The sequence below is a fragment of the Apostichopus japonicus genome, chromosome 12 (genome assembly GCF_037975245.1).
Source record: "Apostichopus japonicus isolate 1M-3 chromosome 12, ASM3797524v1, whole genome shotgun sequence".
In the NCBI taxonomy this organism is placed as follows: domain Eukaryota; kingdom Metazoa; phylum Echinodermata; class Holothuroidea; order Aspidochirotida; family Stichopodidae; genus Apostichopus; species Apostichopus japonicus.
This window is the reverse complement of record NC_092572.1, coordinates 15,832,819-15,855,490: the sequence shown is the minus strand read 5'-3', so window position 1 is coordinate 15,855,490 and position 22,672 is coordinate 15,832,819. Positions and strand designations below refer to the sequence as shown.

The following is a 22,672-nucleotide window of genomic DNA, read 5'->3' as shown; positions in this document are numbered from 1 at the left end:
GATCGAAACTTTTACACATTCTATTACACAGGCTCTCTAGTGGATAAGCAGTTTGCTAACAGTTTTATTTTATTTTCATTCTGCTTATCTTTTAGGCAGAACAAAGGTTTGTGAATCCTTTGTTCGTTTTAAAAGTATTTTTTCGAGTTTCTATTGTTCCTCTGAAGTTGCAAACTGACCAAAAAAGAGGCCGATAGAGAGCGCTCGACGCGTCTTGCCAGTCATACGTTATTTTAAAGCAGTCAAATCAAACCTTTCTTATTCATAAATGTTCTCCAGTTTCACGGTGTTGTTTCCTCGGAAATTGTATGCTAAGCGATAGAAGTGTTCAATGTTTTAATCGTAATTTTTTCTTCAAAAATGGAACGGAGGGTGATAAAATACTGTCTGATACTGTTGTTTTAACTGTTTGTTGTATATTAATAGTTTTCAACCGCTCCGCGACATGAGCTATGCAGATTCAGGAAACGTTGCCTTGACCATTACTTTAGCAACAAGGCAATCAAAAGAATTAAGATCTTTTAAGGACTCACAAATGTAGAATTTATATTCCAAAATGTTTCAATACCCAGAGATGCTCTATGTATGAGCACATGGACATATTCTTTGATCAATTTGAGCAAGAAAAGCAGCTCGGCCACCCCTTTAATAATTAATGAGTTACATGACATTGTTTTATTTTCACTATGGAACATTTTTACAAGTTACTGCCAAACCTAGAGTCATGTAGTATTATTCACTGAAAATAATGCCAAGTTTAAGACCATTTGAAATATGAAGTTCAATAAAGGTGTACGTGTTGAGTTATCCTGTTTACAAGTACAGCATTTTGAACATCACCCTCCGTTCCATTTTGAAGAAAAAATTAGCATTATTTCTCAACAGTTGCTGTGACGCAGTGGTTAGCAAGGGCGTAGGAACCGGGGGGCTGGGCCTAACTGCGCCAAAGTTCAATACAGGGGAACTTGAAATGCAGCTATTGGTCAAGACAAATTGGTTGGGACACGGTATATCATGTCCCCACTACTGAAAAAGTTGATGGGGACGCGTCCCGCTGTCCGCACCAGGATCTGCGCCCATGGTTTGAAGGCTGTTCATCCTGGAACGCCATTTTCATGCTCACTTATATGATGTGATATCTGCTGTTTGCTTAACAAATTCGAATAATTGAAATGAGACTGAAATAAATAACTTTGATTTGTTTATTGTGCAATTCCCCACATTCTTTTCATTTTGAAAGACGCACAGTTTCAAGTTCAGTACACTGAAGGTTTCGATTCTCTATCTGCCTTCAGTTTAGGTAAGATCTTGGGATATTCATCCCTAGATCTCGGATATTGCTAGAAATCCATACAGCACAGTGTTCTTGGTATTTCTTGGGATTTTTCGGGCCTGATCTTGGGAAATTGCAAAATCGGGAGTGGTTACACTCCATTTAGGTCAGTGCACGTATGGCAAGCCGTTTTAACATTTACCTCGCAATTCGACTTAAGTCGAATACATTTCACTTAAGTGGAATTCAATATCACTTAAGCAGAATACTATTTAACTTACGTGGAATTCTATTTCACTTAAGTGGAATACCATTCCACTTAAGCTTAATTGTATTTTACTTAAGCTGAATTCATCAACTTGTCACTGCATCTTACTTAAGCTAAATCTATTTCACTTAAGGGGATTGTATTTCACTTAAGTGGAAATGCATTTCACTTAAGTGGAATTGTATTCTACTTAAGTGGATACAATTCCACTTAAGTGGAATGTCCTTTCTATTTCATATATATATATATATATATATATATATATATATAAACAGTTGTACAATTGTGCTATGAAACCAACTGTGGCTGGTCTTGAACTCGACCGAGTCGTCGGATAACATGATGCATTTCGGTATTAGACTAACTAATATATATATATATATATATATATTAGAGAAAAGGTACTCCCTCCTTTTCTCTAATATATATATCACTAATATATATATATATATATATATATATATAAATATATATATATTAGAGAGAGAGGAAATATGAAAACGTCAAAATGGAGTTGTCGGTGTAAGGGGTAGGGTGAGGCGCACACCCCTTCCAAAATCATCGATCCGTCACTGGCTACCCTATGTGTATAATAGGGATCAGCCCTGTAATTATGTCACTGTTCTTTTTTCTCTTCCCAGTTGCTTGCCCTTTTTTCTACTCCCTCCTTTTCTCCATTTCCTCTATTTCTTCTTTTTCTTTTCCCTTCCTTCCTCCCCTTCTTTCCCCTCTTTTTCCCTTTTTTCTTCTCTCTTTTTTTCTCGCCTCTATTTCTTACCTGGGGGGCGCACGCCCCCAACGCCCCACCTGGATATGCGTGCCCCCAACGCCCCCCCCTGGATATGCGCCTGGTCAAGGTGGTCAGAATTTGACCCTAAGTGACCTTTGACCTCTTCATAGAACATTCAGATCTTGTACATTTCTGAGCATGAGGATAATCGCAGCTTTGATTTTGATGTCGACAAGGATTTCAGGCTTTTGGCAGCTGATGACTCCAATTTACATTTGACCTCTTAACAGAACTGCTCAAAGTGTAATGCTCAGTGAGGGGGACCTACCACCTAATTATGACATTTTACCGATGCTACAGATATTCACTAAACTAGACTACAAGGTTTTTGTATTTTGGCCGCTGATGACCTCAATTGACATAACTTCATAATTTCCATCTGTAAATATGAGAAAATTTTCAACATGATACCCTTGAGAAGGGCACTTTTGAAAACATGCAAGAGAGAATAAAAAACCCAGTATTTTTAGGTGCAGGGCAGAGATGGTCTTATGGTATTGCAGAAGTAGTCAAGACTATGCATGAAATAAAGATAGATTTCCCCAGAAAAAAATTCTGCCAAACTATTCCTTAAAATTTAGGAGAGCAGTTTTTTCAAGAGTTTTTAGTACAGCTTCCATAACAGTGTTCTCTATTATATCTCTTGCTATTTCAAGGAAAAAATACTGCATATCTTTCAATATTTACACACATGGTGATACAAAAAAAAGAAGTAGAAAAGCTTACATATATATACAGTTTATATATATATATATATATATATACAGTTTATATATATATATATATATATACAGTTTATATATATATATATATATATATATATTGTTATGATGTAGCATGTTACTTTAAAGGTTAACTACGCTAATTGATGTTATGCAATTCTTAAATGGTGTATTATTATGCTAATTTGTAAACGTAAAGCACAATCAGTGCAGTTCTAAGCTACGGTCGAGTAACCTCACCGAATGCCATATATATTAGTTTTCAAGGAGTGGCTCGGCCTCTTCTCTCAGTGGCACCAACCTGTACGTCACGCCACGTATCACAACTATGTCTGCATAGCCCTTAGAAAACCTACCTTTTCCGTTCCGGCCTATATATATATATATATATATATATATATATATATATTTACATATATATATGTACATATAGATAGGGAGTACTCTATTCGATTAAGCCCAAAAGGGTTTCTTAGTTGACTTCCTTTCACATTTTTTACTTATTTGTACTTTTATTGTCTTGTTCACCTTGTAATACTATGTGATGAAACAAATAATAATAATAAATATATCTTTTAAGAAGCTGCAACATCGGTGGCTCAAAAAGTTTGTGATTCTGAAAGTTTGAGACCGGCAGGTCTTTCTGGTAGCTGGATCGAATCACTTTCCGATTCTTCTTCAACTTTAGTCCTATTTCTAATCCCTTTGTGGGAAACTTCCATCAGCTTGTCATTTTGGATTGATGAAGCGTTCGGCACGTCGCTACCAGAATTGGAACAAACTTTTCTGTCTTCTTCTGCCTTCAGGAGGTTATCGTCTGGTAAGCCTTTCCTGATCTGGTAAGAGTTAGACTGTACTTAACTCGGAGGTGAAATGGAGGCTTTCATGTCCATAATGAGACTAGAGTAGGGATCTGAATCGGCTACAGGGGCTTGGGATTCCAATTTATTGTCTCTGTCTGATGTTTCGTCATCTTCCCAAGTCTCTTCCAAATTTAAGTCTTCTGGAGGTCTCTTGGGGAGCTGTTCCATGGTGGACACCATAGGTGGCTCTGTCCAGAAAAGAGTATGAAAGAAAATTACTAGATAGGAATACACAAGCCATGTAGACGTAAGAACTCTGCATAAAGTGTAGATCATGCATGTTACATTTGAAGACTCGAATGAGTCAACGATAGCCAATAATTTTAAGGGCGAAAACGGATTGCTTTGGGTGATAGGAGGGGGTGGGGGATTAACACTTTCTTGGTGGGAGGGAGTCAGAGCCACAGACAGAGATCTAAGAACATTTAATGATTTCCCTAACTTATGTAATGTCAGAAATGTCAAATTTTTTATTTTTTATTTATAACCCATCTACTAGTGAAATGTCTAGTATTGTTGTATCAACTACAGTAGTTACAGAATATTATTATAAAATGTAAAAAAAAATGTAAAATTTTTTTATTGCAATAGATTTACAAGCTATATTACAATGGAAAGACATGAAGGAAAAATTCATAAAAAAGATGACTTTAGAAACAAAGTTTAACAAACCTCAGTTAATTTGTTGTGAATGGTTGAAAAACAGCACTATCAGACCAGGCTGGATTTTTTATGCCACTTTTAATTTGTAAGGGAACGACCCATTAATTTGCCGAGGTTCATCGGTTTAGAGTGACAAGACTATTTAGTCTAATACTTTAACCATTTAGCTGAGTTCCTCAGATCCAGCACAAAATCACAAAAAGATATTTACCTGTCTCAAATGACATGTTTACAGTGGTAGTACAAATTTGTCAACTTTTGGATAGATGGTGTTTAATTTTCTTTCAATGGGCGCAAGGGTGTTGTTGTTTTAATATCAAGTTAAAGGAACATGCTTTGGTTGAGTGAGAATTTATGTAAAGCCGTGGGTTAACAAAACTTAACATTAACATTAAAGCCTGTTCTAGAAGAGCTGATAACATCATCAAGTTAGCCTTTAAAGGAACATATCGGAGGTTTAGCATATTTTAACAGTGCATAGCTTGGAACTGGATCAGCAGTGTGTGAGTGTAAAATCTCAAATTAACCTTGTTCTGGTGGACTACGACATTATTGTGTCTAAAATTCAGCCTACATATTTCATTTAGGTAGATACTGAAGAAGTGACGGATATGAAGTCATGCTGTCGAGGAAGGAAACATTTCTTTTACAATTTTATTAATTCTCATTCTCATTTCATTATCTGACAATAACACGGATGGAGAAATGTACTACATCTCAAACCTGCACATAATAAGAAAGCAAAGCCAGAATATAAAACTGGAGGGTGGAGTGGAGGCAATAAGTAAGTGTTTACTATTTTGAATACATGTGCTGAAAGTTTCTCCATTTTGTTTATCATTATATTGATGATAACACTAGAGTTTCTGTTAATGGAAAAAAAATGCCCAGTATCTTTGCACTTGTGTAGCAAGTCAGTCAATTTCATAGCAAGATTCGCTCGGGTAAATGGAGCAACAGAGTTCGGAGTGGGTTTAGTGGTACTGGATATGTGTTTTGGTGGGGTTACAGACAAAATCTAAGAGATGGGGAATCTAGGTCCCACCCCTGGCTGCATCCAAACAGCAAAATACTAAGTAACTAGGTGTTAATTTACACATAAATAACAGGTCTTTAATTGAGATGGAGAACAACACACAATAACTGCAATGTTCCTAAATATTCCACTAAAACCCACCCCCCCCCCTCTCCCATCCTCCCAGACCAATTCTCTCCATTACGTGTAGGGTTTCCAGAAAGATCTGGCCTGACCCGGCGTTAATTTTGTTACAACCTTTTTCAAGATTTTCCTCTAAATATATTTATATTTATATCTCTGGGATTATAGGATAAGATTATCACTGCACAGAACAAAGCCTTATTTGAAAAAACAAACGTGACACAATGCACATACAATTTAAAAAAAAAAAAATAACAAAAAATAATGCACAGTAGCATATGGCAAAACTTATGGCAGGTATAATATTGTTTCCAATACACTAGTAACTGCACAGCTACTTTGATGATGGGTAAAAAGAGCAATTTGCTTTGCGTGAATACTTATTCAGTTCTAGGAAAAAAGGAACGAGCTTGTTATCCTTACAATATTCACCCAAAAAAATACTTTACACTAAATCTGAGGACGAAGTAAATAAACTTGATGTATTCTTTATGTCACAGCAGATACTAGTCCCTATTGTATTGTCTTATGTATCACTTGAGTGACTCTGAATGGCACAAGCTAGATTGCACCTGCCTTGAAGGTAGTAGCTTTATCCCTTTGTGTCCTGTATATTTGTCTTGTTTGTGTCTTGTTTTGTGTTATGTATTGTTTTGAGCAGTACATGGTATGCATTCATTTCAGAGTTGGAGAATATTCCTCACTTGACTCCCAGGGTTTGAAAGGTACAGTTGTACAAGATTGGCTGTGTCCTCTGTGGGCGTGGTGTGTGGTTATTATTGCTGTTGTGGTAAGACCCTGTGAGGGCACTAAGTTGTATTCAGGCTTGTTGAGATGCTTGAAGCTTAGCCTGCGAGGTCAACATTTTATATGCAAAAAAACATATATTATTTATTGTCACCACCTGAGTTAATTTGACCAGTAACCGGTTCTGTGTGGATGTATCGTGGCGCCAGTCTGTACCTGGAGAGCAAGTCAAAGCCCAGTGAAGTAAGTCACATTATTTATCCTTGTTATGTGGGGAATGATGTTTCAAGGTATTATAAATTATTTATTCTATTCATTGCTTTTGAAGTGTCACTGTTATTGTGGGGGTTTGTATCCTGACCTAGGTAACTTTGGCTCTAGCCTAGGGGATATGTCAATAATACTTAGTAATATGTGTTACAAGATAATGCAATCAGGGATCACTTTAGAGAGGAGAATTGTGTCTTGGGGTATGGCATGATATTTTAGATACATAGATTATGTTCTAGAATAATCCTGGCCATTGAAGCTGCCCTAGGGGTAGAGATAGTATGCATATAGTAAGTGTTGTATTGGAGCAGTTAGTGGGGGCATTATAGAATTGGGAGCCTTGTGATTATTTAGGACTTGGTGGTGGGTTTATGTAATTATTTATGTTATTATGTGTTATGCGTTTTCAATATCCCAAAGGGAAATTCACATCTGCAGGAAGATTCACTGTGGTTAGGGTTCGTCTTACAAATACCCTCGGGATAATTCCAGAGCATGTATTTAGACAAAATACTAGTTAACGTATTTTGTACCCTGCAGTTCTCGACAATCATCAGCGGAGCAAGAGAGACAAGGGGTGCTGGCCTAAAGAGAAAAGTGGCCCAAAAGACGGGAGTTGGTGAAACAGTGACAGCGACCTGAAGCTTACCAAACTTTTGGATTGAAATTGTCATTTGAAGACGTGAAAAGAGATTTCTAGAATTAATTTCTAGAATTTCCGAATGCTATAATTCTAGTATTCCCTAATTTGTGATTTATATGAAGGGTGTAATTTCATGAAGGGGTGTTTCAGTCGGTAATTGTATCACTATATTTTTCTGTTCTATACACCCACATGTCCGAGTTCTATATGAACAGGTGTTTCAGTCGGTAATTGTATCACTATATTTTTCTGTTCTATACACCCACATGTCCGAGTTCTTTATGGAGTCAAGTACCTAGCTGTTATCCTCGCCTTAACAAAGTTAGCATCATTCCTGTGTTGGTCAGGGGAACAGTGACACTTTAACCTTCGGAAAATTCCACTCTCCTCAACTCTTTTGTACTCCATCGCCTTCGGTAAGACTGAATATTACTAAGTGATATTCCATCACGGTTAGGGATACTTCTTTCTGGGGGTGGGGTGGGGATGGCGGGGACAAAAAATTTAACAACTCCACTCATTCAATACAAAAACTTGGCATCAATTCCATATAAGTTAGGTAACATTCTCGCTTGTGAACTACCATAAATAGAACATTTTAACCAAATTTAAACGTCCCTGATTTATGCTTGACACTCCTGCTAAACGCGCTCGGGTTTATTTAGCAGCGAAGTAAATCTTTGTACGCAAGACAGACTCATTGGTTAGTTTTGAAATTCATTCCAACTTTCTTCGCACATGACCAAATCTGTGACCCGCTCGCAAACAATAGTCCTACAACCCATTGTCTCCAGCATACTGCTACCAATAATTTTATACAATGCGAGCATCATATCCATCTTGTACTCTCAACGTACCAAACCCAAAAGGAAGAAACTTGAAAATGTACCTGGCTCTTCCTCCTTCTGTACGGCTTTATGAGATTGAATGACCCTTTGACCTAGCATCTTGATCTCTGCTAACAGTCTCTTCACGGAATCCTCTGATTTTACTACGCTGTCCTTCAACGTCTAAGCAGAAAGAAGATGGATTAATAATCAATCATGCAAATATGGATTATTATACAACACCTAATTGTAGTCTGGTCATTTGATTGGTCAATTGCTCGTTGATTGCATGCAAAATCCACTCTATTCCACTCTATGAAATAGAACCATGAGTTATACTTTTTTGGTAGCACTTTTTCAATGGTAAGAGAGCAGAGAAACCTGTCTGTTCAAAACAATCAGTTGCATGAGTGCATTTTACCCATCTTAATATAATATGTTGTATAAAACAAATAATGGTTTCCATTCGTGCAATAGTGCAAATATTTCATTCATTGAAGATGTAATTTGTTCCATTCAACTCTGCTGTGCCCTGTTGAATGGAACATTCCATCTTTCAACTCATGAAATATTTGCACTATTGCACTCATAACCATTCAATATTTGTATAATAATCGATCATGCAAATATGGATTAATAATCAATCACGCAATGAATGAGCTGGAGCTTGTGGATTAAACACCAAATGTTTCATCCCCTACAGCAGTGGGTAGTTTCACTCAACATTCTATTAAAACGAAAAGTAGTGTAAGCAATGAAACTTGAAATTTTCAACATGTTACATGATGTTGCATGTTAGTCGCAATTTAACCTTGCATCTCATGATATTAAACACTAACATGTTAGGACAGCCCTTGAACAAAGCAATAAAACGTACATTAAACTAATGAAACTATACTCAAATTGACAGTTGAATGATCCATTAATTAATAGTTTTGTCATCTCACCTTCATTCTGCCATGGATTGCTTCATTAGTGATCTTAATTCCTTGCATACCTTGAAGGTAGCCATCTTTATCAATCATATCTCTCCTGAAACTTGCCTAATAAACTCCCTTGTTATGGGATCTTAGCATCTATTACGATTAAAACATAAGACAAGATGGCAATCTATGGTACTCATCTCTTTTATGATGGAATGGATCTACAATGAACTTTGACCTTGACCCTAAACAACTGCATAAGTTCTAATTTAAAATTTGTCTCATTATAGTCAACATATTTGTGGTTTAATGACTGTTTCCAACATGCTGACAAGCAGAAAATGGCTACACCTTCTGGGTATTTGACCTTTCACCTATGACATGTAGACAATCACCAAAGATCAAGTTTACAGTACATGGTCAGGCACCTACCCACCAAGTTTGAACCTGATCGGACTAACAGTCTAGGACACACTCTTTGCACAATTTAGACCAATTTTAACTTTAACTCAATTGACCTGTTAACTACAAGCCTTAACAGCTAAATCTGTCTTGTTTTAAACTTTGTCTCTTCATTCTCTACATATAATGTGGTTTAATGCCTTTGTCCAATAAGTTGGCATGCAGAAAATGGCTAAAAACTAATTTTTAGATTTCTTGACCTTCGACCTCTTTGACGTCATCAATCACGCAGGCATGAGTTAACATGGTCAGGCACCCACCCACCAAGCTTGAACTCGACAGGACTTGGGGTCTAGGAGGAGTTTGCGACATACTTAGTTTTGCTCACTCACTCACGCACACAGACATACACATGCACACTCACTCACTCACATTTTTGATGTGGGGTGAAGTACAATATCTCATCTCCCTATTCATTACATGAAGGGAGATGAGATCAAAACAAACTCAACACAAGGTCACAAACAGTTCTGCTTTACAGCAAGAAATAGATAGTGGTCTACTTTAAAATGCACTGTGCAGTTTTCAGTACAGTCAACTGTTTATATTGTAAATTTAAAAATCATATCGTTTAAGCAGCTTATTTTAGCCGCCCACCCCTCCTCCACTCACCCCCACCCCAAATCGAGTTCTATTAACCTTCCCAATCCTTTACAACTTGAGATAGTTTAAAATGTCATTACCAAGACACAGCGTTACCTTTCAACAAGTTACATTTATGGTAAGTAAACATTCAGTTTGGGATTATCCAATAACTTGTCTCAATACATTGCATTTACTTTTCCCAGTCAGTTTCTTATTTTTGAATTGTTTTACAAAAGAATAAAACATAGATAATATGTTGCCAGCTGACAAAACCTTGTTTAGATAGTGAAACTTACTTATCACTGGTTAAAATGTCCCTGTAACTATCGCTACCACTGGACTCCGTGTTCAGAGATGAGCCATGCTTGTACTCGGACTGAGCCGTATCTCCTAAATTTTCTATAGCCACTTTTTGTGGGGAGAATAAACTGCAGCGGAAGATGAAAGAAAAGAGAACCAACAAGGTAGACAGACAGAGGGTGAAAGAAGAACAAACAAAACACACTCAATGAACATAAGAATATGTACGTCAGGAAGCAGGTCGATGGCAAAATACCTCTTGCGGTAATGAGCTTAAAAATTATCAATCACTGATAGAAACAACTGCGGTATGCCTTTTAACCCTTTTCATGCCTTAGGTGCCCTCTTGATCATCCTACAACTTTATCATCTAAGTCAGGGCTCTAAGATTGTCCAAAACTCCAGCGAAATTTGTGCCAAGAGCCAGTAAATATTGAGCAGCTGCATGAAATGTTAAGGTTTTGATGTACAGTTTTCAAAACACCACTGAAAAAAAAGTTGCTCTTAAAATTCTGTCTATTCTACATGTTTCTTCTCACTCTGGAAACCATGCCCCTTGGTGCCTTTTCACAAGTGTATGTAAATAGCCTTGTTTTCCTACTAAAACTACAAAGTTGCCGTAGTGCCCCTGCTATCTCAATGAAAATCAAAGACAATTTCTAATTCTCTCCCTCGAAATAGTGGCTGTGCCCCTCCAGATTCTTAATGAGAGTACATTAATAAACTGGGTACTTAGGTGAAAACTGCAATTGCTGATTCAAGGCACCAAACTGCATTAAATAAAAGCTTTCAATATATAAATATCTCTGCATCCTACCCTGTTGGTTTCTGTTACAGCTTATTGTTGCTCCATTTACTGATACTGTTTATATAATAAACTACTTATTATCGACTTTTGTTTTCCAAAATATTCTGTTTTGATTATTCTTGTGTGCAATTACTCCACCGTAATGTTCAGCTACAGTAGTAGCAGTGTGGTCTAACACAGTTGAATGTTAAATGGATTCCAGAGGGGTGAGAAAGGTAAGGATTTGGGATGGGTACAGTGACAGGACTCACAGGAGTAAGGATTGGGGAGTACAACAATTACAGCCCATCATATATGGAGGGACTATGCCTACCTGCGTAAAGAAATATGATGTTGTCCAGACGAAGAACAGATTTATCCTCTAAACTTGACAAAAATATATATATATATATATATATATATAAATATATATATATATGTATATATATATATATATATATATATGTATGGTAGTTCGTGGAATAGCAACCCATACTTTATTACAGATCAGTACGCCTGACGATTGCTGTACAACTACTTGCACAAGAGTGAAACTCTGATTAGCAATGGACTCTTAATAATTTAATGTTTATTACAATATATATATATCAATATATATATATCATGCTCTACTTCGGTATTGAGCCCTCTCACCGTTGATAGTATTTTAGCTATATTTTATAGTTTGGCTCCTGAACCTCGGTTGAGCACTCTACTTACTAACAGCAGTACATGCTTTTACAGCTTAGTATGGAACGATACAACATGAACTACTCGGGCAAGAACATTCCTTTGCCATCAACTAGAGAATACTTGAAAAGACTGCTAGAGATGACAGAGAAGCTGATAAAGGGATGCGATGGAGAGCATTATTTATCCTGGCCGACACTGACACCGATGCGGAAACGAGTGACACCAGCCGTGACGAGGAAAACACCGCCACCACCGATGCATACGGGCTAAAATCGAGATGCGTCCCACCACAAATCCCAGAGTTGGTCTCATTCGAGTCCGATTTGCTGGAAATGGTCGAGAACATTAAGTTCAAGGAAGTGACGGAGAAGTTCCTGTCCAACCTCAAGAAGGACATAGAAAACATCGCATCCTCTAAAGAAATCTTCGTAGAGGCGGACAAAACCAGGAACATGTACAAGATGGACCCCGCCAAATATGGTGGGTTGCTAACTGTAAACATATCTCAGAAATACAAAAATGCGGACCGCAACACCGCCACCGAAATAGACAATGAATACACAAGTCTAGCTGACAAATTAAAAATAGGTAACCGAATAAATAAAACTGGACCAAAAACGGCTTTCGTGACAATCAAGGACCACGAAGAAATTTTTCAAGATAACACAAAATGCAGGCTAATAAACACAAAAAAAACCTGAAATGGGACAAGTGAGCAAGGCCATGCTTGACCACATAAATGCAAACATACCACAAGCGTACTGGAATGGATTAAAAATATACAGGAAAAGAGCAGTCTCACCTTTCTGGTCCTAGATATTGTTGGTTTTTACCCTTCAATATGCAAGGATCTCATACACAAATGTCTAGCATGGGCCAAAGCATACACCAGAATCAGTGATACTGAATACAAGACTATCATGCACGCAAGGCGATCTCTCCTTCACGATCACAAGGGCAAAAGAGAAGAGAGACACGGGTTACCAATTCCACGTCTCAATGGGTGCATTTGACAAAACGTAAGTTTGTAAATTGGTGGGACTATTCATTTTGAACCAACTGGAGAAAAACCCCGATATCACTGGTTTGGGACTATACAGGGACGATGGGCTACCAGTAATGAGGTCATGCTCAGGCAGCAAAGCAGACAGAATATCAAAAGCCCTAATCAAGATCGTACATGTGGACTAAAAATCACTGTCCAAACGAACTTGAAAACAGTCAGCTTCCTTGACGTCACTTTGAACATGAATACCAGCGAGTACCAGCCCTACAGAAAACCAAACAACGAACAATCTACATAAGCCAACACTCGAACCACCCGCCCGCAATAATAAAGAACATACCGCCAGCCATCGAAAGAACAGTCTCTGGTCTATCATCTAACCAGGACACATTCAAGAAAGCAGCACCCACCTACAATCATGCCCTCCGGTCAGCTGGATACAACTATACTATCAAATACCAAAACAAGGAAAACAAAAACACCAAACAGAACAAGAAATGCAGGTCAAGAAAAATCACATGGTACAACCCCACATACAGCAAGAACGTAAAGACCAACTTTGCGGCGGACTTCCTAAAACTCATCGACAAGCAATTTCCACAGACCAACAAGCTACACAAAATCTTCAACAGATCAACAGTCAAAATAAAGTTACAGCTGTATGAGAAACATGCAACAGATCATCAAGTCACACAACTCAAAGGTCATGAAAGAAACGAGCCAACCCCCCAGGAAAATACATGCAACTGCCGAGAAGTAGATAGTTGCCCACTTCGCGGCAACTGCTTGGTTAATGACGTCATTTACAAAGCCACCGTCACGTCAGGAACCGACAACACGTCATACATAGGCCTCGCGAGCGAAGAATTTAAGAAGAGATACAACAACCACACCAAATCATTCCAACATGACCGATATAAGAAAGAAACGGAACTCTCTAAACACATCTGGCAACTCAAGGAGAAAAAAGCTGAATATTCAATACACTGGGAAATTGTGTCACAGTCCAAACGCACAAGCGGCAGTCTGGTCTATGCAATCTTTGCAAAGAAAAGCTCCAAATTACCACCCTCAAAGGCAACACGCTCAACTAGAGAAGCGAGCTTATCTCTACCTGTAGACATGGCAACAGACACAAAAGGAAACCACCCAGCCGTGTCAAACCCAAATGGTAGTTCGTGGAATAGCAACCCATACTTTATTACGGATCAGTAGGCCTGACGATCGCTGAACTCCGAGCAGCAATGGACTCGAAATAGTTAACGTTTATTACAATATATATATATATCTATAATATATAGATATATATATATGTATAGATAAATATATATCTATAATATATATAGATATATATATATTTAGATATATATACAGATATATATATATATATATATATATAGAGATATATGTATGTATATATATATATATATATCTATATATATATATATATATATATATATACAAGTAATGCCGTATTATATTCAGATTACTCATACACCTCGTGTATATAGGTTATGCATGACATATTTGCATATCATATATTTATAAATAGTAACTAATGTATATGTTACTATAATCATTAAATACAATTTTGTCCGGCATGGCTTTCTGTATGATGTTGTAACGTTCGGCAAGCTCATAAACATATACATATTATAAATATTAGACACTGGTTTTTGTAGGTGGGAGTATACAAATGTATGAACCGGGCGGCTGTCAGCAGTGCACGAGGAAGCACATACAAATCACTTTCACCCACATAGGGCCCCGCTTGTAACGCAGTAAATACACATGATGTTGAGGAATCTGCGCGCAAGTATTAAATCAGCATCATTTCGAGCGTGAGCATATATGATTTTTTTTGTCTCTGTTTGAAAGGTTAGCAGAGTTTGTCGCAAAACAAGTTTCGAAGGTCATCGGGAAAAATTAGTTTCAAGGTTGAGCCTGAACTTAAGAAGTGTTTCAAAGTTACTTGTTAGGCTCACTTTATTGTAAGTTGGGCCCACTATTAGTATCTGTCGAATGCAAGTCGGGTCTTGAGATAGTTAATCCAGCGTAACGTTGCAGCATTAAATCGCTCCTCGTGATTATTAGAGCTGTTTGGCAATGATATAGTGTGAGTTTACAGTATTAAACTGTTTACCTATTTTAGCCATGTATATCCTACCATGTAGTCACACAGTGTCTGTATAATATGTCTTCTTTCTCTGTCATTAGGCATTCTTTCTGCTTTTAGTCTTCCCTCAAGCACTAGTAGCAGCCTTGGAATTTTGAACTTCTTTGGCCATTAATTCCTATTTTGATAGAAAACAAACAAAACACACTGTTGATTGTTCATAGTTTCAACTTATCAAATATAGTTTCTGTGATTCAACTAATGGCATTCTATGCTGACCAAATGATGGTAAAATAAAAGTACTAACAAGTTATTAAATTGTTTGTTAACAGGTGTTGGACTTCTGAAAATGTTTATGATTCTTATGCGGTCAAATAAAATGTCCTACACATAGACACACAATATTGCTCAACCAATTGCTGAATACTAGTCGGCATGATAAAAGGGTCTGTGGTAGTATACACCTATTAAATGCCCCAATACACACTAAATCAAAAAGTAATGTGATCCCTTAATCTATTTAGCTCTCACAAGCTTAATGCAACCAATAACTGGATAGCTGACAAGTTGGCCATTCATAGCACCCTCAATTTTCTATATCATAACCATGCAGATTGCTTGTTTACTATGAGAGACTGACGTTTTCCTCACTTGTAAACAAACCTCTTTACTCAGCAGAAATCAATTTTTGTATGCTGTTCCAGGGAGGCCTAAATTGGTCTAAACTTACTTAACTGACCAAATTTTTGTATCACTTGTACTCTCTATCATGCTCCTTAACATCCCTGCCAAGAAAACACCAGACCCTAATTGATAACATATCAAGAAAGTTGTTCTCCTGTTGCTTTTTCTGAATGAGAACACTTATGGTGGATTGATGTAAATGCTAATAGGATTATGCCATCTTAACTACAATTGAAATTTTTTAGACTCCACATTAAACCTCTTTTAATGATTGTTTGAGAAGTTGTGACTTACACCCAGGGACGTGGCTAGAGGGGGGGGGGGGGGGTGGGTGGATGTTGGGGGTGTCTCACCCCCGCACGTCATAAAACTGACGATAGTTGGAAAATTGGAGTGCGACAGTTGGAATTTCCGACTGTCGCACTACAGTTTATCTAGGCCTATTCATATATTCCTGTGATTGTGAATGACCTAAAAATTGAAAAATTTCGGTCAAAATTGGCCTTTAATCAGTCATATTTACCACGTTTGTCTTGCCACTTTCATAAATTGTATCTCGCGATTCTTATACTCCACCACACAAAACTTGGTATGATTTTGAATACTCCAAAAAAATGCCTAATAGAACTACCGTCATAGGCGTAGGGGCCCAATATGATTTGGGGGGCTGATTTGGGAAAAATATAACCAAAATTGTTTACGTTTCGCGTGTTACACATGTCAATGTGCATATCATATAGTCATGCACCGGTTTTTACATCGCATGCCAATAACATACAATCATATGCTGTGTTATTACCCTTCCATATTGGTTAGAATTATTGGGGAAGTCAATACAATGTTTATGGTAATAATAATATCAGTTTAACCATTGAAAAACACATTGCAAATTATCTTTCTTTCAGTAGGTAAAAAACATTTGGTTGGGGAGGCTAATAACTTTGTGAAGTGAGCGCCAGTGGAGAAAAATGTATCGAAAAAAAGTTCAGATCAAAAGTCCAGTCAGTCGCGAAAGACGCCACTGAATAGGTCACTAGGAAATTGTTATATTTTAATGGGTAAAAGGAAAGATATGTTTGGTAGGCGTGCAACAACATTGAAGCCAGGTAACAGGTTCGGTTTTACAGCTCGTACAGCTGATGCCAACCGCACTGGTGACATGCCTACCCCTTCTGATGTGGCACCTATTCCTCTTGAAAACTTAGATATGAAGAATTTGTGGGATTTGGCTCAAAGGTTGTGTTTGGATGCATTCTCTGAAGATACAAAGGTACTGTAAGCTCTTGCCCATCTACAAAGGTTTAAACCAAGAAGCAAACCTGGCAAGAATCCCACAGAACTAAACATTGCACGGCAGTTAGGCTTGCATCAGATGTAGATCAGTTCAAGTGCAGCTCATAGATTGCTCAGCAGCATCTCTCTTCCCAGTCCCACTGTCAGAACACTACAAAAGTCAGCCAACCAGTCTGGACCTGCAATAGAAGAAATGAATGAAAATGATATGTCAGAAAAGGGGTGTATAAAGAAGACACTGCAACTGCATGGCCTCTCAAAAGACTCTCCAATTTTTGCAGAATATGATCGTCAATATCATACCTGTCTGCGTAATGCAAAAAGTAAGACTCCATTTGTTCGTGCAAGCCAATACAGAGATATAATTGTTGAGAATGTCACCATGGATAAATTTAATTTTGATTACAATCACAGTAACAACTGTACCTTAATTGGTGAAATGAATAGAAGAAGGGGTCACAAGTTGCAATTTCCAGGCAATGAGGGCTGTTCAATAAAGATGCCAATGTCAAAGATGAACAGAATGGTGGAAAGATTTGTGCATCCATATTACTTACTGGTAAGAACCCACTAAAGGAGAAGTGCCTAACAACTGATGCTGATGGCAAGGCATGTAAAGGGTTCACTGGTACAATGGCTGCAGCTACTCATTCTGAAACAGAGAACCATATGCTGTTAGACCAAGTTCACCTACTCAAGTCACTCCGCAGAGCACTGACTAAAGCAGTACTCTCCTCTGATATGTTACCTGCACAAACTGTAACTAGGAAGCACTTGATACAAAAGTGCATTGCAGAGGACTTGACCTGCCTTGTACTGGCAGAGGTGACTACTTGCAGGAATTAAAGCCCTCAAATACGACCACTGCAAAGTTGTGAAGGCTTTATCAACATGTTAAGACTGCCTTGCAAAGTGCTACATTGGAAATCATTCACATTGCCCAAAGCATTCATTTGTATGCAAGAGGGGCAGGAAGTACACATTTCCATTCATGCCAAATGCCACAAAGAGATCTTTGCTAATATCCCACACTGACAGCACACAACTACAGTACTGATTTCGCTTAACTCCCATTGAAAAAAAATCAACGATCGATAAAAAAAGTTGAAAATCGATAAAAAAAGTTGAAAATTGATAAAAAACAAATAATTTCATTAAGATTTAGACTACTGCGGGCACGGTTGTCAACGTAGTTTCAACGAAATTTCCACGAAAGTTATCGCGATCAACAACGGCAAAGGCAATTCTAGACATATCAAGGTTGTGACCTACGTTGAATCCTTAGTGTAACTAGAGCCGTTTTCAGACTATACCAGAAGTGGCCGAGGAATATTAAAAACGTTGCAAAAGTTTGATTGTATATAAGACAGAGTAAGTTCTGTACTAGGTGTTTGAAAAATTATATGGCTAGGATAATAAAAACTGGTCTTGGTCGATCGTAACAAGTACTTAAGTTATAGGCTAGTATTAAACTAAGATAAGTTTAAGTAACTCACCAATGAACGCAGTGTCAGAAAAACAAGAAATAAAAAAAAAATGTACACAATGAAACAGTCGTAGCTGGATATCAAAGAGATCTTTTTTTCCAATAAATTCCTGTTACTTGACGTACTACAGTACCGTTTACCGCACTCACTTTCAAACCAAAAAATCTCCCCCTGGCTTCAATGCACGCAAAATAAAAAACATCCTGTTACTTTCCCCCTAACCCAGCTACTGTAAGTTGCCCGCGAATGCAGATGGACTGCCCTGGTAATTAAGGTCGCAGCCTGGGTCTGGGCCACCTACAGTATGCTGGTTACATGTGCATTCCCTACCCTGGATATCCCCAGCGACCAAACTTTTTTGAGAGGCCTAGTCCAATCATAAACCTGGCTTTGTCAAATTCACGCCTACCATCTGTTAATTAGCATAGTATTTATCTTCGGGGGGGGTTTAGCACTGCAGAACCTTTGGCTGGCTTACTCTAGAAGCAAACATTATTTTGCCCCTACTGTTCATAATGGAATGGATGTTACCTGTAACTAAGTTAATTGAAAACCAAATATTCATTCATATATATATATAAGTAGAACAATCCAGCAGGGATAGAAAGTTTATCTTGAATAAACCAATCAGAAGCTGTGCTATTAATAAAACTTTAAAACACCTGGCCAGCAAAAGAGTTGCAAACAATTGTTTCCATGACTACTAAGAAAATAAAGCAGTGGCTTGGGCCCAAGTTGGGGAGAAACCTGTGGAAAATGAATATATTTTCATTGCTTATTTGAGTATTGTATATTGGGAAGAGCTGATCGAACATTACTGGGGAGGGCTTTCAACTGGCCTGACGGCATGTAAATTTAATTTAATGAGAAGGGGGTTTTTATGAGTCTCCCGGTATGCGTCACATGAGAAGTAAATGTTTTGTTTTTCGATTTTATCATCATTTTTCAAGTGGAACAGCTCATAAAATCATATCAATCAAATATCCTTCCTTAGTTTTACTAATCAGGAATGTTTGACAAGGCATGCAATGCATCGTTCGAAAATGTAATTTTAAACTAGAATTGAAAATGAACGACATTAAACAATATCTGTGAAGCGTGTGGAGCACAACTTTGAATATTCGTTGTGAAAGAAAACATAATGAACAATGTTTACTGCGTAAATAAATGTTGCGGAACTGGTACAGAGAAATTATGTACTGCAGCTGACATCAGAGAAGCTCATAAATGACACAGGTGGATAGAGCGCATCAAAATTCGGTTTAGGAAATCCCTACACAGCTGACAAAAGTCAATATCTCCTTCCGTTTTCGAGTTATAGGCGATTTTGTGTTTTTGCGATATGGTTTTCAGTATATTTTCATTCAATAAAGTCGTTTTTTTTTGTGTGTTATAAGGGTGTGACCTAACGGATATTTCACTAACCATTTAACCGTATAACCTGCCGGTAGGTTAAACTTTTAATCGCTGTTTCCCGATTGCGGCTTTTTCGACGTAATGTCACTCAACTTTTAATGAAAATAGGACATTATGAGTACAATAATTAAGGGGTTTTTTTTTTTCAAAAAAGTAGCAATTCAGGCAACAAGACAACGATCAATGTATGTTAATTACTAATTAGGCCCAATAATATTGCGAACATTACGTGTAATAATTGATGAAAAGAATAACACACCTGATCAGTATATCGTGGTCTTCAGAAGTTCAGATCACTGAATTGATATAACTCGGCCTTCGGCAACATCGTAACTTTTGAAGAAAAAAAACAATATATTTGTCTATCTATCACAAGATTTTAAACAAAAACTCGCCTAACTTAGCAAACTTACCCACCTTTCCTGCTTACTCATTAAAAGTCATGTTTAGAAAACAAATTACGCACGCACGTGTTTTGCGATGGGTTGTAGCAGCCTCTGATTTCATTTTCTTTCTCTTGTGTCACATACATGATACAGTACTTTACATTTGATACAAAAGTTTCTTCAACAACAGCTTCCCAAAATTGGTGTCGCAATAGGTTAAATTTTAACCGCACAGCACAGTACCATTCATAATTTGCATATTACACCAAAATTTACACTCGGCGTCCAGATGGAGGAAGAATGTAACATCATGTTCAATGTGTTGTGTCGTTCCCATGGTGCGATGAACTTGGGCAAGTTCAAATGTCAATGACCTTCTTATGTTCTATGACCAATGTCAGTGGTTATTATGTGTGTAAAAACTCAAATTTTTTCCACGTGTTATATATATATATAGAAGTTTTACGTAAGCGGAGCGAATTTTGGGCGTCTCGTTGATTGTGAGGAAGCACTTATCTAAGCATCAATATTTGTGAAAAATATCGTAAGGTTTATCATTTTCATTCATATTCTTTTATGTATGTTGCAATCCCGCCCGGAATGCATGCACAGTATCATACCATGTGTGGAAAAAATGGCTGTATACTTGCGGACCTGAGAGAGCCAACTGGCCTACTTTCTAGAACGGCCATTTGCGTCTTTTGGCGTCGACATATTTTCACACGGGATTTCACTATGCCATTGATTGGTGTACACGGGTGATATATGTCGCAAATATAAACTGAGAAAACGAATTGACGACACTATCATGAGCTTGTGACTATTGGCCTACTACTATAGTTATATTGAACACATTATTCATGCCTAAAACATCGTTTTTCTGTTTTTTATTGATAGTTTGCAGTACATTACTCAGTTCTTTACATATTTTTAAATAATTTTCATGTTTAAAATGTATTTGATTTTTTTTTTTTTAATTTTCCGTTTATACGGTTTGTGATTTTCTAAACGGAGTGCATTTGCGGCCGGATAAACAGTTAATCGTTTAAACGGTCACACCCTTAGTGTGTTATCTTGTTCGGAAATGATCCGAAATGAAAGTAATAACTGTTAAGTTTTTCCACTTCTGGTATAAAATTATTCCATCAAAGTTAACCTGATTAACATGTCTCATGCCAAATCTATATTAAACAAAATAGAAAAAAATAAAAAGAGAAAACGCATTTTTGAAAAATGGAAGCGTCCTAGCAGAATGGGCGGGGCATCTTTATTTTGCTTCAAGTAACATGTTTTCGCTCGGAAACAAAGTTTCATACTTCAACTCTAATAAAAAACCAAATTTACATCTCTTAAGAATAACTATTTTTCGCAATCTGCAAGTAAACCAAGTTTATTTATGTCCATTCATTGTTATTTTAATGGTTAAACAGCACTCCAACTTATCTGGAAGGGTGCCTCGTGGTACATAGCTTGTACTGCAACCTCCAAGATAGCCTGGCAAAGTTAAGACTTATGTCACTGTGTTTGGGGTTCAGTCAGAAAATGTCCCCCATCAGTTTTACTACATGTTTCTTTGAGTTTTACTACTCAGGCAAGCCTGAGAATGCTTTTGTAAATATTCTTGCTTTCAAACAACTGTACCAAAGTCTAATTGATACTAATAAACAAAGTTACGCGTTTTCCGACGTTTTGCTTTACCACATATTGACCTTCTATTTCGTTTAAAAAAGAATTTCAACGCATCGTTGAAAATTCCACGTAGGAAATGACTGAGATCACCAATCGTTAAAATTCGTGGAATTTCGATAAAAATCGGCAAATTTCGATAAAAAACGAAGAAATTTGTTTATTTTCCTTTTAACAAATTTCAACGGGAGTTAAGCGAAATCAGTGCTGTAAATGAAATACCTGAGACACCCACCTGCAGCAAACGTTTATGGTCCACTCAGTTTCAGACTTCCACTCAAAAAGCAGAGGTAGTCAACAATGCTTTCGAGTTTCCAATCCAAAACATAGCACAAACATTTCACGCAACAGTCAGTACAGGGACCACAGTGCCACAAACATTACAAATAAAGGGCCTGAAGAGTCCATAGCCAGGAAGATGGAAGCTGCAGGATTAGAGGTGAGCTCAAATAGTCCATGTATCCAGACTCTGAAACAGATGCAAAGAAAACAACAGTATGATAGACTATATAAGAGAGACAGAGCATACAGAAGGAGGAGAGCACAACTCAGAGAGAGAGAGAGTACAAGCTACATGGTAGAACTAAAAACATAAACCAGTCCAGTGATTGATGACATATCAA

At 37.4% G+C, this 22,672-nt stretch overlaps 2 protein-coding genes across 17 annotated transcripts in view; one reads left to right on the top strand and one right to left on the bottom strand.

Moving 5' to 3' along the window:
• LOC139977967 (gamma-adducin-like) overlaps window positions 1-22,672 on the top strand; it is a gene marked incomplete in the record, with an annotated part of 755,008 nt that overhangs the window by 252,012 nt on the left and 480,324 nt on the right.
• LOC139977959 (uncharacterized) overlaps window positions 1-22,672 on the bottom strand; it is a 234,524-nt gene that overhangs the window by 201,275 nt on the left and 10,577 nt on the right. For 5 of the 16 annotated variants that reach the window (XM_071987771.1, XM_071987769.1, XM_071987768.1 and 2 more), the window contains 9 exons: window positions 22,285-22,518; window positions 20,237-20,310; window positions 17,632-17,726; window positions 17,101-17,253; window positions 15,149-15,275; window positions 10,492-10,623; window positions 9,173-9,301; window positions 8,288-8,408; window positions 1,189-4,104 (listed from right to left, as the gene is read on the bottom strand). In XM_071987771.1, coding sequence (XP_071843872.1) covers window positions 3,911-4,104; window positions 8,288-8,408; window positions 9,173-9,250 — 393 coding nt within the window. In that variant the 5' untranslated portion in view covers window positions 9,251-9,301; window positions 10,492-10,623; window positions 15,149-15,275; ... (2 more) ...; window positions 20,237-20,310; window positions 22,285-22,518 and the 3' untranslated portion in view covers window positions 1,189-3,910. The other 11 variants (XM_071987783.1, XM_071987770.1, XM_071987778.1 and 8 more) reach the window with 11 other exon arrangements.